The 14,733-nt window shown below is 36.4% G+C and overlaps 1 protein-coding gene across 1 annotated transcript; it reads left to right on the top strand.

Moving 5' to 3' along the window:
* The first annotated feature begins 5,198 nt into the window (after window positions 1-5,198).
* LOC113357951 (3-ketoacyl-CoA synthase 4-like) lies at window positions 5,199-6,781 on the top strand. Its single transcript, XM_026601440.1, has one exon. The coding sequence runs from the start codon at window positions 5,247-5,249 to the stop codon at window positions 6,720-6,722; it is 1,476 nt and encodes a 491-aa protein (XP_026457225.1). The 5' UTR covers window positions 5,199-5,246; the 3' UTR covers window positions 6,723-6,781.
* The last annotated feature ends 7,952 nt before the right edge of the window (window positions 6,782-14,733 follow it).

Raw genomic sequence — 14,733 nt, 5'->3', positions numbered from 1 at the left:
AAAACTATATAAAGGAGACCTCTAGCAACTGGGAAACCTAATCCCCACACCTCCTGTGTGTCACTAGTTGCATAACTAGAGTCGATTCTCCTTTAACCTTAGGTTTCTTCTTGAGACCCTGTAGGTTAACGACTTGAAGACTTCATTGGGATTGTGAAGCCAGACCAACTATTATCTTTGTAGTTGCGTGATCTGATCTTGCTGCTTCTATCGTGTTGAGTGTAATTGAAATAATTGGCTCGAGATTTTATATCTCCGATAGGCAATATAGAAAAGTAATCACAAAAAAACTTCGTCTCATCGTTTGTGATTCCACAATAACGTTCGCTAGTCGGTTAAGTTTATTGTGAGGTGATTGATAATTCTAGGATGTTCTTCGGGAATATAAGTCCGGGTTATCAATTGGTTCATTTTCACCTTGATTTATCAAAAGACGGAACAAAAACTCTTGGTAATTTCTGTGGGAGACAGATTTGTTCAATCCTATAGACTTTTCTGTGTGAGACAGATTTGTCTATCAAGTCTTTGACTTTGGGTCGTAGCAACTCTTGGTTGTGGGTGAGATCAGATAAGGGAATCAAGTGCGTAGTATCCAGCTGGGATCGGAGACGTAAGGAGCGCAACTGTACCTTGAATCAGTGTGAGATTGATTAAGGTTCAACTACAGTCCAGTCCGAAGTTAATTGGTAGTAGGCTAGAGTCTGTAGCAGCTTAATACAGTGTGGTGTTCAATCTGGACTAGGTCCCGGGGTCTTTCTGCATTTGCGGTTTCCTGGTTAACAAAATTCTGGTGTCTGTGTTATTTCTTTTCCGCATTATATTTTGTTATACAATTGAAATATCACAGGTTGTGCGTTAAGATCAATCAATTAGAATATCCAACCTTTGGTTGTTGGTTTACATTGATTGACACTTGGACATTGGTCTTTGGTACCGTTCAAGTTGTTTCACATAATAATCAGGCTCACATATTTCTATCTGTTCGATTTGCTGATTACATTGTGAAACAGAGATATTAAAACTCTTTGATACACTTTACTCTAGATCGAGTCTGACAGTCTAGTTGATTCTCTAGAAAGTGTATTGGAATAAGTCGTCTCAGATTGTGAAACGAATTGTTGGGTGTGGTTGTTAGACCCCGTATTTTCAATAAGGTCTCAAGTTTCATTTTTCAAATAAAAAAGCTTGAAAATAAACTTTCAGGATGGCGTCAACATTTCTTGAATCTGTCAGGAAGGACAGTTTTGTTAACGAATGTGCTATCGACAATTCCTATCTATTTTATGGGGATATGCTTACTACCTAAGGGTGTTATCAATCACATTGACAGAATAATACGATGTTTTTGGTAGGGACATCCAGTTGAGACAAGGAAGATACACTTCATTAACTGAAATGAGTTGAGAACGAAGAAACAAGATGGTGGCTTAGGCCTAAAACACATTAAATGGGTTAATCAGTCAATGGTTTGCAAGTTCGCTTGGAGATTTTTGTCTAACAAGAAAGCAATGTGGCATGATTTACTATCAGCTAAGTATCTAAAGGGTGTATCTTCTCGGAAAATAAGTGTGCCTAACATGGTTTCAACACTTCGGAGCAGTCTTCTAGAATAAGAGCTCCATTGGAAAACAAAGTTTTTTTGGCAGGTTTCAAAAACTTTCACTGTAAGAATCTGGGAAGACCCATGAATCCCAAATCAAGTATCACATATAGTGCCTGAATCAAAGCACATTCCTTATGGAGACACAATTGTTGCAGATCTCAATATTCCGGACACAAATTTGTGGAATGAAGCACATTCCTTAATGAGAATTTACTTGCAGAAATTTTTCCCGCAATATTGTTGAAATTATTAAGGAAATATATCAGTCAGAGGAGAATAACATGGAGTCGTTGTATAGTTTCATACTATTTATAGAAAAATATTTTTTTAACTCCCCTTTAAATATTTAGATTCTTTTGGCCTCTATGTATAAAATTCTTAGCTCGTCCCTGGTCATCGCATATCTTACTCCTAGAAGGCCTTGACAAAATAAGCTCTCACATTGAACAATGATGAAACCATCGCTTCTTATTGGTCGAAATAGGCCGTTTCTATAGTGGAAGCTATGGTGAGGACTCTTGGCATAACTCTATTGGTCGGGATATTAAAAATTGGTTACACTTTGTTTACATAAAATATTTAACCGTCCGTTAGTAACGCCGTCAGCAGAAAGGAAGGTGGACAACACTTCCGCGAGAGTTCTAATCTAATTAATTTGCTTACACCGTGTTTATACTAAATAATTAATTGTACGTTAGTAACACCGTCAAAGGTGGACAATACTTTGAAACCACAAAAAAAAAATCCGTTACAAAATTTTGCTTAAAAAGGATCTTAACTTAATCTAATGGAAAAGAAAAACTTAACTACCTTGTTTAGAATTTAAGGAACTCGAAACTCAATTTGGAAATCTAGTACCTAACATATTAGGACTCTTTTCTCTAAATTAATACATAAAGGGGTAAAAAACCACATGTGTTCTGCGAAAATAAAAAGGAAAAACAAATAAAATCCACAAAATCAAAAATATATTGTCATGGGACGTGCAAAGCTCGGCGCACACCAAATCAAAAGTTTGATTAAAAGAAGAAGAAAAATGCCCGATGACCCGGGCACTAACCTAGTGATTTTGAAAAAAATAACCTTGTCATGCCAGGCCTTTATATGACCTACATGCATTGAGTTAATTGAAAATGGACCAAACTCTAGATTTCAGCCATCTTGTGTATTTATGTTATGGTCCTTATGGAGGATGTGGTTTGTGCTTTAAAAAGCACTCTGGCCTAGTTGTGGTTGTCATGATAATAACATAGCGGCGAACAAGAACTCAGCATTTTTCTTGCGACCAATACGCACATCGATTTAGTAAACTTACTGTTAGGATAGTAGATTAACAATGACAATGGATGTAAAGTTGTAAACAACAAAAAAACTTGGCTGGTGATTAGAAATGGGAATCATCGGAAACTTGACCAAACACTTGCATATTCTCTCTCAAAGTTGTGATAACTCATCAGATTGTGGAACATTATATTTAGACTAGGGGTCACGTATGCACAATTTGCTTAAAAAAAAAAGCACAAATATACCATAAAGTCATAAGAGTACGGCCACAAAATTAGAAGTAGATAGCTGGCGTAAGAGCATCTCCAACAGAGATGTAAAAAATCCTACATGAATGTTTTATTTAGTCCTTTTATTTATGAGATCTATATATAGAGTAAATATATGATCTTATATCTAAAAAACCATCTCCAACAATGAGAATTTTAACCCTTGGAATTAAAAGAAAATTGATTAAAAACATGACGTGGAGATGTAACCGGAGGTGTAGATATAAGGGGTGCCAACGGGTCTTATCGGGTCCGAGTAGTATACTAGCCAGAACCAGAACCTATTATTTTAGCCGGTTCCACGTCCTAGCGGTTCCCAATTTTATGGACCCAGAACCGAACCCGATAAAAACACCGAGTTGTTCCCTGTACGTCTTATGTTGTTCCGCCGTCGCGAAAAACAATGATAAGATTAAAGAGATATATAATCCTCCGGTGGCGGCCACTTGGGTTAATCGAATTCTCAACTACTGTTAGTCAAATTCTCATCTTCAATTCATTATACCACTACATGACAGATCTAGCTACCCACCATACATAAGAAAAAAAAGATTCGTCGCTTGTTTTCAAATCCAAATACTTCTGATCCTGCAAAGCTTGAATACATCCTCAAGACAAACTTGAAAACCGTAAGAATGATAAAATTCATATACAAATTCTTTTTGTTTTTCATTCACATGAATAAATAAATTAAAGATTGATTGGTATTTCCTTTTGCTTGCGTGGTTTGAAAATATCTAACCAAGATCTCAAATTAACTGTTTTACTTTGCTAGTCTATTCTCCATAAATCTAAACCACGCAATTTGAGATCTCTAGTATCAGATTGATACTTTATTCTAAACCAACGTACGGAGACGCAGACATATACAACGATCTGAAAAATCTGTTCAAACCCATCTTTAGAAACAAAGCAAGAACATGAAAATCCATGAAAACAGACCAAAACCAAATTGAAATGAAGTTGAATCGAATAAACTCAAGTGAAGGAAAATGATACGCTTATGAAAATCTTAATTACAGTACAAGTATGGATGTACGATCTAGATGAAAAACAATAGAAATGGAAGAGTAGCCATTACGATGACTGATAGCAGATTTTATACATTTTATCGGGTATCCGATACCCGCGGGTACCTGTCGGGTAGACCTAATAAATACCCGATACTAATCGGTTTCTTATCGGGTCTACCCGACGGGTCCGGTTCGGTTCCGGGTAAACGGGTACCCATTGACAGTCCTAAATATAACACTTTCTTGAACATCTTTATATTTAATAATTAGTCCCTCCTAACTTGTAGGATCCTACTGTTGGAGATGGATTTATGCCAAACTGGGGTCTAAAATCCTATGTGTCACTAAAAATAAATAGATCCACCCTTTCTTGGAGATGCTCTAAGAGACTTTGTCTAACGAGCATTTATCTATGACATTTGATCTGCTACTACCATTTCAGCGCGCTGTTCATAGTTAGAAAGTTTATTGAAGAAGACATGACCCGGCAATATACAGAGAGTTGAGTGAATTATTATCACAATCCCCATACGGGTAACCGGATAAAGCCATTAAGTTCAGCTAATTGTCTTCTGAAGACTATCCATGAATGATCTATGCTTATGGAAAGTAACTTTTTTTAATAGCCCAATAAATCATTGTTCAATGTGATTGTCGATTAATAACCTTGTGGAGGGGCTCTATTGTAGAGCTTTCAAATATTATTGCCGCTTTAATTTGTGGAGTTTCCCACTTTAGTATACTGATAAACATCAATTTCAATTTTGGACAGCCATTTAAGACTTGGCCACCAACCATTTAAGTTGTTATAGTAATTGGCATTTTCGTTTGTCAAATCGCTCATAAGAGATAAATATATTTTGGTAGTTCGACTTCCAACCGTACTTTACCGTCAAATATTCAATATATCCATTATTTCAAATTGGGACAACCATTTAAGACTTGGCCACCAAGATAGTACAAGTAACACACTACAACTATATATCCTAGACTGCTATTACCAAACAGACCACATTAGCTCTTCGCATTTACAAAATATAAGCGAAAGGCGTTCTCGTGTATAGCAAATCAAATTTGATGAAGAGCATAAATTTTAAAATTGCTGAGTTAGTATACCATTACTTGATCCCCGTTATCCCTGTTAGTGTACTTTTTATCCCTCTTATCTTAGTTGAAGCTAGTGATAAGATGAAACATGAGGATGCGTATGAGCTTTGGCATCATCACCATATCATCAGGTGCAATCTATTCGGAACTATTGTAAGTTGTGCGGGAGTCATCGTTTTTGTTTCAGTCATTTACATGAGGAGGAAACATCCTCCAACAGTCTACGTAGTCGATTTCACCTGTTACCGCCCACCTACTCATCTTCAAGTGCCATCTGAATATTTCCTTGAAGGTGTTAAACGTTATTGTAACTTAAGTGACTCTTCCGCTGAATTTCAACGTAAGATTCTCGAGAGGTCTGGAATAGGTGAAGAGACTTGTCTTCCGGAAGGAATGCACATGAAACCTCCAAGTCGGACCTTAGAGTTTGCTAGGAAAGAGGCAGAGGATGTTATGTTTGGATCTTTGGATAATCTCTTCTCCAATACCAACATCAAATCCGAGGAAATTGGTATTCTCGTGGTGAATTGTAGTTTGTTCAACACTACTCCTTCGTTTACCGACGTGATCATTAACAAATATAAAATGAAAAGTAGCGTTAAAAGCTTTGATTTGAGTGGGATGGGTTGCAGAGCTGGAGTCATTTCAGTTGATCTTGCCAAGGGAATACTTCAGGTTCACACAAACACTTGTGCCATTGTCCTCAGCACTGAGAATATTACCTTGTGTGGTTATGATGGAGATGATAAATCTATGATGATAGCTAATTGTTTATTTCGTGTCGGCGGAGCTGCGGTTCTCCTCTCCAACAGAAATCAAGATAAACGACAAGCTAAGTATAAATTAGTCCATACTGTGAGAACTCACTATGGTTCAGACGAAGAAGCTTATAAATGTATGGGCCAGTACGAAGATGACGCTGGTAAACTGGGTGTCTTCCTATCTAAATCTGTCATGCCGGTTGCAGGGTCAGCATTACGGACAAATATCACTACTCTAGGTCCTCTTGTGCTTCCACTTGGAGAAAAACTTCGATATCTCATTAGTACAGTGGCCAACAAAGTAGTAAAGAATCCAAAAACCAAGACTTACGTTCCTGATTTCAAACTTGCATTTGAGCATTTTTGTATACATGCTGGTGGAAGAGCAGTAATCGATGAAATAGAAAATAACCTGAAGCTTTCTCCTGCTCATGTAGAGGCTTCACGAATGACTCTTCATCGATTTGGAAACACGTCATCGAGCTCAATTTGGTATGAGTTAGCCTACATTGAAGCTAAAGGATGGATGGGTAAAACCAACCGTATTTGGCAGATTGCATTAGGAGGTGGGTTTAAGTGTAACAGTGCAGTCTTGGTTGCTCTTAAGAATGTGAAACCATCTCATCTTGTTAGCAGCAACAAGGGCAACCCTTGGGAAGATTGCATTCACAAGTATCCTATGTAGATTTGTTTTGAATTAGCGGTTCACGTGTGCCTGAATAAGACAATTAGTGAAAGAGCTTTCGGATTATTGAAATGTTATTAAACGATTGCAAATTGTATTGTTTAGATAAAAATGTACTCCTCAATCCAGGGTTTGAACATATTGCTATTTACGACATGATAATGAAATGTGTATTCGGATAGGAATTTACGATGAGTCATTGACCGCGCCCGTATTCGGCTTGCAAGGGTAGGGTTGCCTAAGGCTTATAAGCTTTACATTATGGAGAATCCGGACGATGTGGGACTATTTCTAACATAACTATCTATACAATGAGATTTTGATCCAAGAAACTCAAGTGGACGAAAGCACTCTAGATATTCAGTGGTCTTGTGTATTTATGTCGTGGTGGGGAGGAGGGTGCAATCAAAAGCACAGTGGCCCAAGGTTGTGATTGTCGTGATCAAAACAACAAATATTCACGTGGATACTTGCTCATCCTAGAAAATCATCCAGCCGGAAGCTACAACTTTCATTCGCTCGAATACTAGGCCCCGTACGTATTAACTAAAGAGAAACAGGAACCTTTCTGGATATCTAACGGTATCTCGAGGAAGTTTAAAGTGATGGAACAGAAATCTTAAAACCAATAGTAAAAGAATAACTTCAATTTTAACATGCCTAAGGATTAATTCAAGCAGAGAAGAATACATTATTACTGGATATAATCCATTATTTTAACAACGTGATCAACAATTCTCCACTACGGAAACCACCATTTCTGTTTCTCTAAATACAAAACAAAGAAAAGACCCTAAAATCCAACTGCAAAACCCAAAGCAATAATAGCATACAACAACAACTTTTCTTTTGCATTTTTTTGATCGATTTTATCTAATTCATTTGCAGGATTAGTATCGTCATTGCAAACTTTTTTTGTAGCATATCTACACAATAACTCATTTTCTGAAAAAGCGAACCATCCACACTCAGCGTATCAAAATGAGGACTTCGAGGAATTGAGAAATTTCAACTCGTGAAATTCACTAATGAGGTTTAGTGGAGTACCGTCGAGATAATTGTTATTTAACTGGAGAAAGCTCATGGATTTTGTTAATTTAAGCTCATCAGGAACTTTTCCAGTGAGATTGTTGTTTCCAAGTTTTAGGGTACTCAATCTTCGGCAGTGCCCTATATTAGAAGGTATCGTCCCGGATAGTTTGTTGTTAGACAAATCTATATAGCTAATAAATGTGAATCCTGGTTTCGTTGGACACAGAGTAAACGGAATTGAACCTGAAAGTTCATTACCAGCTATACTTATGGTGTAAGCATTAGATAATATTCTTCCTAATTCTAATGAGATTTCATTTCACCACCGAACTTGTTTCCTGATAGAATAAACAACTTTATACCTTGAGGTGGAAAAGGCACTAGACCGTGAAATTTGTTCTTCGACACATCTATCACACGAAGATATTTGAGTTTGAAGAGACAAGAAGGGATAGTTCCTGTTAAACTATTTCGAGACGTTACCAATTGCTCAAGATTCGTCAAAGTACACATGGAAGTAGGGAATAATCCTATGAGATTGCATGATCCCATCCGGAGATAGGAAAGCGATTTTAGGTTTGAGATTGAAGGATGAATAAACCCTGTAATCGAATTTCCAGAGAGGTATGGATATTGCAGCTGAAAAAGATTATATAACGAAGAAGGTAGAGATCCCTGAATCGAACAACCAGGGGCAGAAAGACTGACCAGCAATGGCGCATTAGAAATTGAACTCGAAATCGAGTTGTTTACAACCGTATATGATATCCAAAGTTCTTGTAGTTTATGTTGGAAAAAGATTAATAAAAAAAATAATTTTTTAAAATTTTAATAAAAAATTATAATTTATTGTTTTATTTTGTGAATGAAACTTTTTAGTCCCACATCGTGGAGTTTCCAATTTTTAGTAGTTTTAAGAAACTATATAAACCTTTTAGTCCCACATCGGGGAGTTTTTCTTCTTAAGTTGTATTTGTCAATTATATTAAGAAATTCACTACTTTTGTAAAATTTATGGGAAATGGGTTGCTCTATATTTTAGAGGAACCCCTAAGGGAAAATATTTTATAGCGGTTTTTAAGCATTCGCGATTTTCCTTAACGGTTTTTTCGGAGTTGTCAAGCTCAAGTTGAGCATCTATTCGGAGTTGTCAAGCTCAAGTTGAGCATCTACTACATATGCTAGTAGTAGGTGTATTAGGGTGTTTTATCCTGGAGATATCCGTCCTGTGAGGGCTATAGCATCACTCTTGAGTGTAGCCGGGCGCTAATGTCTTAAGGACAGCGTGTTGAACACGTGACTCACTCTATTTTCCAAAATTTTGCATTGTTGCTGTTGCAGAGATACGGGGAGCTTGTTCGTTTCGTCAAAGCAATCACTTCCATTATAAAGGAGCTAAGTATCAATAACTTTTGCTTATTTGATTTTTCTTTGTTTTTGATTATTGCACCCAACAATCTTAAGACATTAGCATTTGTAATAATCGAAAACGATTGATTGGTTTGTGAATCATGGATGTTAATTGTGGAGTGAAAAAACAAAAACGAATTTCTGGTCAACTGTAGAGTTTCAATTTTATCTTTTAATCTAGAAGGAATTTCGATGAACCCTTTTGACACAACGTAGTAGACATCCTGATAGTTACCCGCGTAAAATTTCAGAATTTTTGGAGTTGTAAAAGTATTTTTTTGATATTTTACAAAACAGAAAAACGTTTCTGAAAAATTCTGACGAGCAAAAAATTGTTGTTAACTAAATTAATTTTTGTGGGGTAACCATGAGTTTTTTGAAACGCTGATTCAAACGAAGTTTGTATATATAGATGTTATCTTCAAAACTCATATTTTACTTTCTGATTTGGAATTGTGATTTGTGAATAAAGGTGTCATCTCCGAGGGACATGGCTAATAGCCGCATGTGGATGGAAACAAATCTTCCAAAGATGGCAAAGGTGAGAACATCGAACGCAACTCTAAGCATGGTCTTCATGATAAAGGTATATTTCGTAAACCTGAATCCGGAATTACTTTAGTTAAGGGTGAGTGTTATGTTTGTAAAATTCCTGGCCACGCGGCAGTAAATTGTAGACAACATAAAAACCTTAATAAGTAGAAAGTTAATGCTAATTTAGTTGAAACAAACTAGAACGAGTTTGGTGGAATGATGTCGGAAGTTATTTTAATAACCAATGTGAGAGACCAGTAGGTGGACTCTGGAGCCACCAAGAATGTTTGTTGAAACAGAGACCTGTTCACCTCCTATCATAGGATAGGGGATGTCGAGAAACTCTTATTGAGTAACTCATATGAAATAGAGGTTGCATAAAAGGAAAAGGTCGAGAAGAAGTTCATATCTGTAATATTCTCACATTGAATGAAGTTTTCATGTTCCGAGCATATGCGAAAATGTTGTATCTTGTTCTGTTGTAGATGGAAAAATATTTAAGATCTTAATTGAATCTGGAAAACTTGTTGTAACTAGGCAGTGATTTTTTTAAGCAAGAGTTATAGGACTTTGGGTCTATATAAGCTTAACGGAAAAACTGATGATGTGAACGTAGTTGATTCTTGTGATATCTTTGTGTGATTGATTGTTTTACGTGGTAGACTTGGAACCGTAAACTTATAAGTCAATGCTTAACTGGCTAGCATAGGCTTCGTACCCAAATTTAGTTTGGATTTTGAACACAAAAGTGAATTCTGTGAAGAATCAAAATATGCAATAAAATCTTTTAGCACAAATGTTCAGAGTAATTCTAAGCCTTTAGAATTAATTCAGTTAGGCCTAGTTGACATGAGTTCAACCCAAAACCACTGTGGTAAAGATGGTTATAACTTCCGTAGATGATTGTACGAGGTACTATCTTGTATACTTGCTTAGGATAAGGATGACACCTTAGAAGCGTTAAGATGTATAAACTTGAAGTTGGAAACCAATTAGAATCCTTGAACATAACAACCGTATCCTTAAGGAGATGATAATTTCCATGTTGATTAGTTCAGGATTACCTGCGGCCTTGTGGGGGGAGGAAGTCCTCTTAACTAGTATATCCTGAATAAAGTACCCTTTTAAGAATCAGATGAAACTCCATATGGTTTATGGAACGGTAGATGACCTTCTTATGAATGTGTCAAAGTGTGGGGGCGTTTGACTAAGATTGTAATTCCTCTTCCTAAAAGAACTAGATTGAAACCAAAAATGTTGATTGTGTTTTCGTATAGGATATATTGAGTATACTTCTACAAATAGATTTTTGGTTGTGTGTTCTGATTTTTTCTGACATTGCTGTGAATATTATTACGGAATCTAGGGATGCTGAGTTCTTTGAACATGTTTATTCTAAACCTGTACCTCATTAGAGATGTGTTGTTGATCCCCTAGATTTATCTTCAAATAGTCAGAACTTATTTTAAAGGAAGATGAAGTTGATGTTGATCCTAAGAGAAGTAAAATAATTAGACTTGAGACTTCTTATGAAACCGACTTCATAATATGCCTAGCTTAGTCTGAGCCACAGACTTGTAAAGAAGCCTTAATATCTACTGAAACCCCATTCTGGTAAGAAGCTTCATTTAGTGAAATGGACTCAGTCCGTTGGAACCAGACTTGGGAGCTTGCTAGTTTACCTCCAGGTTGTAAGACCATGGGATGTAAATGAGTCTTTAAGAGGAAACGATAGGTAGATGAAACTGTGGAAAAATATTAAGCTAAGTTGGTAGCTAAAAGCTATAAACTAAAAGAAGGTGTAGATTTCCTTGATTCTAATTCAATTGTGACGGAAATTACTTCCGTTGAGATACTAATTGTTATTGCAGCCATAAAGAACGTAGAGATACATCAGATGGATGTTAAGACAGCTTTTTTTAAAACTGTGAATTAGGTAAAGAAATTTACATAGATCAACCTGAAGACTTTGTAGTGAAAGGTTGTGAATACAAAGTTTGTAATTTGAAAAATCTTTGTATGGTTTTCAAATAAGCACGTAAACAGTGACATGGAAAATTTAATCATGTGAAAATGGATAGTGGATTTAAATTAATGAATCTGACAAGTATGTCTACAAGTAACTTGTTAAGGATGTCTGTGTAATTGTATGCTTGTATGTTGATGATATGCTTGATACAAACATAGATGTGATCAATTCCACTAAAAACATGCACTGAATGAGAACATTGACTTGAAAGACTTGGGCCCTTTTGATGTAATCTTAGGGATGAGGATTAGAAGATAATCAAACATTTATAAGTCTTAGTCGTTCTCATTATGTTGAGTTGTGCTTAAGAGATACAATCAGTCTGATTGTAAACCTGCTTGTACTTCGTACGACTATTCTTGTTGTCTCAAGAAAAAATAAGGGTAGTGGAGTATCTTAACTTGAATACTCAAAAGTTATAGGATGTCTGATGAATTTAATGAACTGTAAGAGTCCAGACATTGCCTATATTGTGAGTAAGTTAAGTGGATATAATTGTAGTCCAGAGCAAGAGAATTCAGATGCACTGAGTAGAGTATTATGGTACCTAAAATACTCTTTTTATTTATGAAAGGTATCTTGTTGTCCTTGGGACTTTATGATGCAAACTGGATAGTTGACTCAGAGGATTCTAAGTCTACGAGTGGATATGGTTTCACTCTAACATGTGGGTTTGTTGTTGGAAGATTTCCAAACAAACATATCGCTCAATTCATTATGGAATCTGAGAGTATTGTGTTAGATAAAGCATGAGAGGGGGCCGAGTGCCTAAGATGCTTTTTAGAAGACATTCCTCTTTGGCATAGGCATGTGCCAGCTATATCTATACACTGTGTTAGCCAAGCTATAATAGTTAAAGCTAAGAAATAACTAATCTCAATCGACGTTATTTCCATTGATTGGATAAAGTCCAAGGAGAATATCGCGCAATCTTTGACGAAAGGTTTGTACAAAGAGATAGTTAAAAATGCATCGAGGGGGTTGGGGCTTAAGCTCATATATTAAACTTGCCATGAAGGATACTCAACCTTGCTGACTGGAGATCCCATGATCAAGGTTTCGAATGAGACAACTAATTTTTGGTGGGTAAAGGTAAACACTATCAGCGATTTTCATTCTCTGTCCCTTCCCTATGGTGTAGACGTGATAGTGTGACTGCATGTGGACGATGACTTTTTAATAAGTCTTAATGAGTTCTATAGTTTCAATTTAAGATTGAAGTGGGGTGTAGCAGTAACACTCTTTATGGAAACTCACCTATATGAATGAGGAAGTGGGTCGCTTCCTGTGAGAATATGAGCTGATTCTCTAGAGCATTCTGAGAAACAGGATACGTCCAGGGCCAAAACGGACAAAACGGCACGAGCTTGGCAGCAATCTTGGAGATATCACCCGTGGTTGTTATCACGAATTACATCAAATGCTAGCAGTTCAAGACATAGTTCACTGTCTCTAGCAAGTAATTCTGGTAATATCTCACTAAGCAAAGGTTCAAGACCTCATGGACACCTCTGCCTAAAATGGTATTTCCTGCGTTTTTTTTATGTGATTTTCATTTTGATGGTTTTGGTATTACTGGAACTTAGGACCTAAAGGTCACTAAGGGTTCACTAGTTCATGCTTTTTCACTTTGGTGAAAGATACCTATAGTCTCACCATGTGAGAACTAAAGATGAAAGCTCTCAATACTATTATGATTTATGCAATCAATAGTATGACCCTGGGGTCAACACACTTTTGTGTGAGGGAGAGGACGTAGAAATGACTAGTATGATTTCAACACTTGCACGATCAGTCTGTTTGGATCGTGAGGTTGGGATGTTTATTTACCAAGATCTATCTGTGTTTTCATGTTTTATTGAGTTTTCATTCATGTGGGGGATTGTTGGAAAAAGATTAATAAAAAAAAATAATTTTTTAAAGTTTTAATAAAAAATTATAATTTATTGTTTTATTTTGTGAATGAAACTTTTTAGTCCCACATCGTGGAGTTTCCAATTTTTAGTAGTTTTAAGAAACTATATAAACCTTTTAGTCCCACATCGGAGAGTTTTTCTTCTTAAGTTGTATTTGTCAATTATATAAAGAAATTCACTACTTTTGTAAAATCTATGGGAAATGGGTTGCTCTATATTTTAGAGGGACCCCTAAGGGAAAATATTTTATAGCGGTTTTTAAGCATTCGCGATTTTCCTTAACGGTTTTTTCGGAGTTTCCAAGCTCAAGTTGAGCATCTACTACATATGCTAGTAGTAGGTGTATTAGGGTGTTTTATCCTGGAGATATCCGTCCTGTGAGGGCTATAGCATCACTCTTGAGTGTAGCCGGGCGCTAATGTCTTAAGGACAGCGTGTTGAACACGTGACTCACTCTATTTTCCAAAATTTTGTCTTGTTGCTGTTGCAGAGATACGGGGAACTTGTTCGTTTCGTCAAAGCAATCACTTCCATTATAAAGGAGCTAAGTATCAATAACTTTTGCTTATTTGATTTTTCTTTGTTTTTGATTATTGCACCCAACAGTTTAGGCCATTGATGTGTGAACATCATGGTTAGATCGACATGAAGATCATAGTTATAACTTATGTCGAGCTCTTCTAGCTGAGGAAGATAAGGGACTGAACCATGTAGATTACAGCCAGATAACATAGGAATAGACAGTGAAGTCAAATTAGCCAGCTGAATCGGGAATGGAGTTGAGTTTCTTACTGTGATTCATTTTGAGAGATGATAAACGGGAAAGATTTTGAAACTTATGAATGGGGAAAACCGGGCTAGATATATTGCAATAAGAGAGATCGAGCTCCCTAAGATGTGAAAGATACGATATATGTTCACCAAAATTCTCTTCTGGAGATGCTGGCCCGTACAAATCAATACCGCTCAACCTTAATACCCTGAGATTCACTAAGCCTCTCACCCATTTTGTAGATGATGTTTGCAAGCAAGAAGTGGTAGAATAATCAGAAGAAGTGCAAGATAAATCGAGGAATTGTAGAGAGGATAT

This window comes from Papaver somniferum, chromosome 3, assembly GCF_003573695.1.
Source record: "Papaver somniferum cultivar HN1 chromosome 3, ASM357369v1, whole genome shotgun sequence".
Lineage (NCBI taxonomy): Eukaryota > Viridiplantae > Streptophyta > Magnoliopsida > Ranunculales > Papaveraceae > Papaver > Papaver somniferum.
This window is presented reverse-complemented; position numbering and strand designations above follow the sequence as displayed.

What these genes read in the sequence shown, in the direction of transcription:
- LOC113357951 (XM_026601440.1), top strand. Translation starts at nt 5,247, where the DNA reads ATGAAGAGCATAAATTTTAAAATTGCTGAGTTAGTATACCATTACTTG.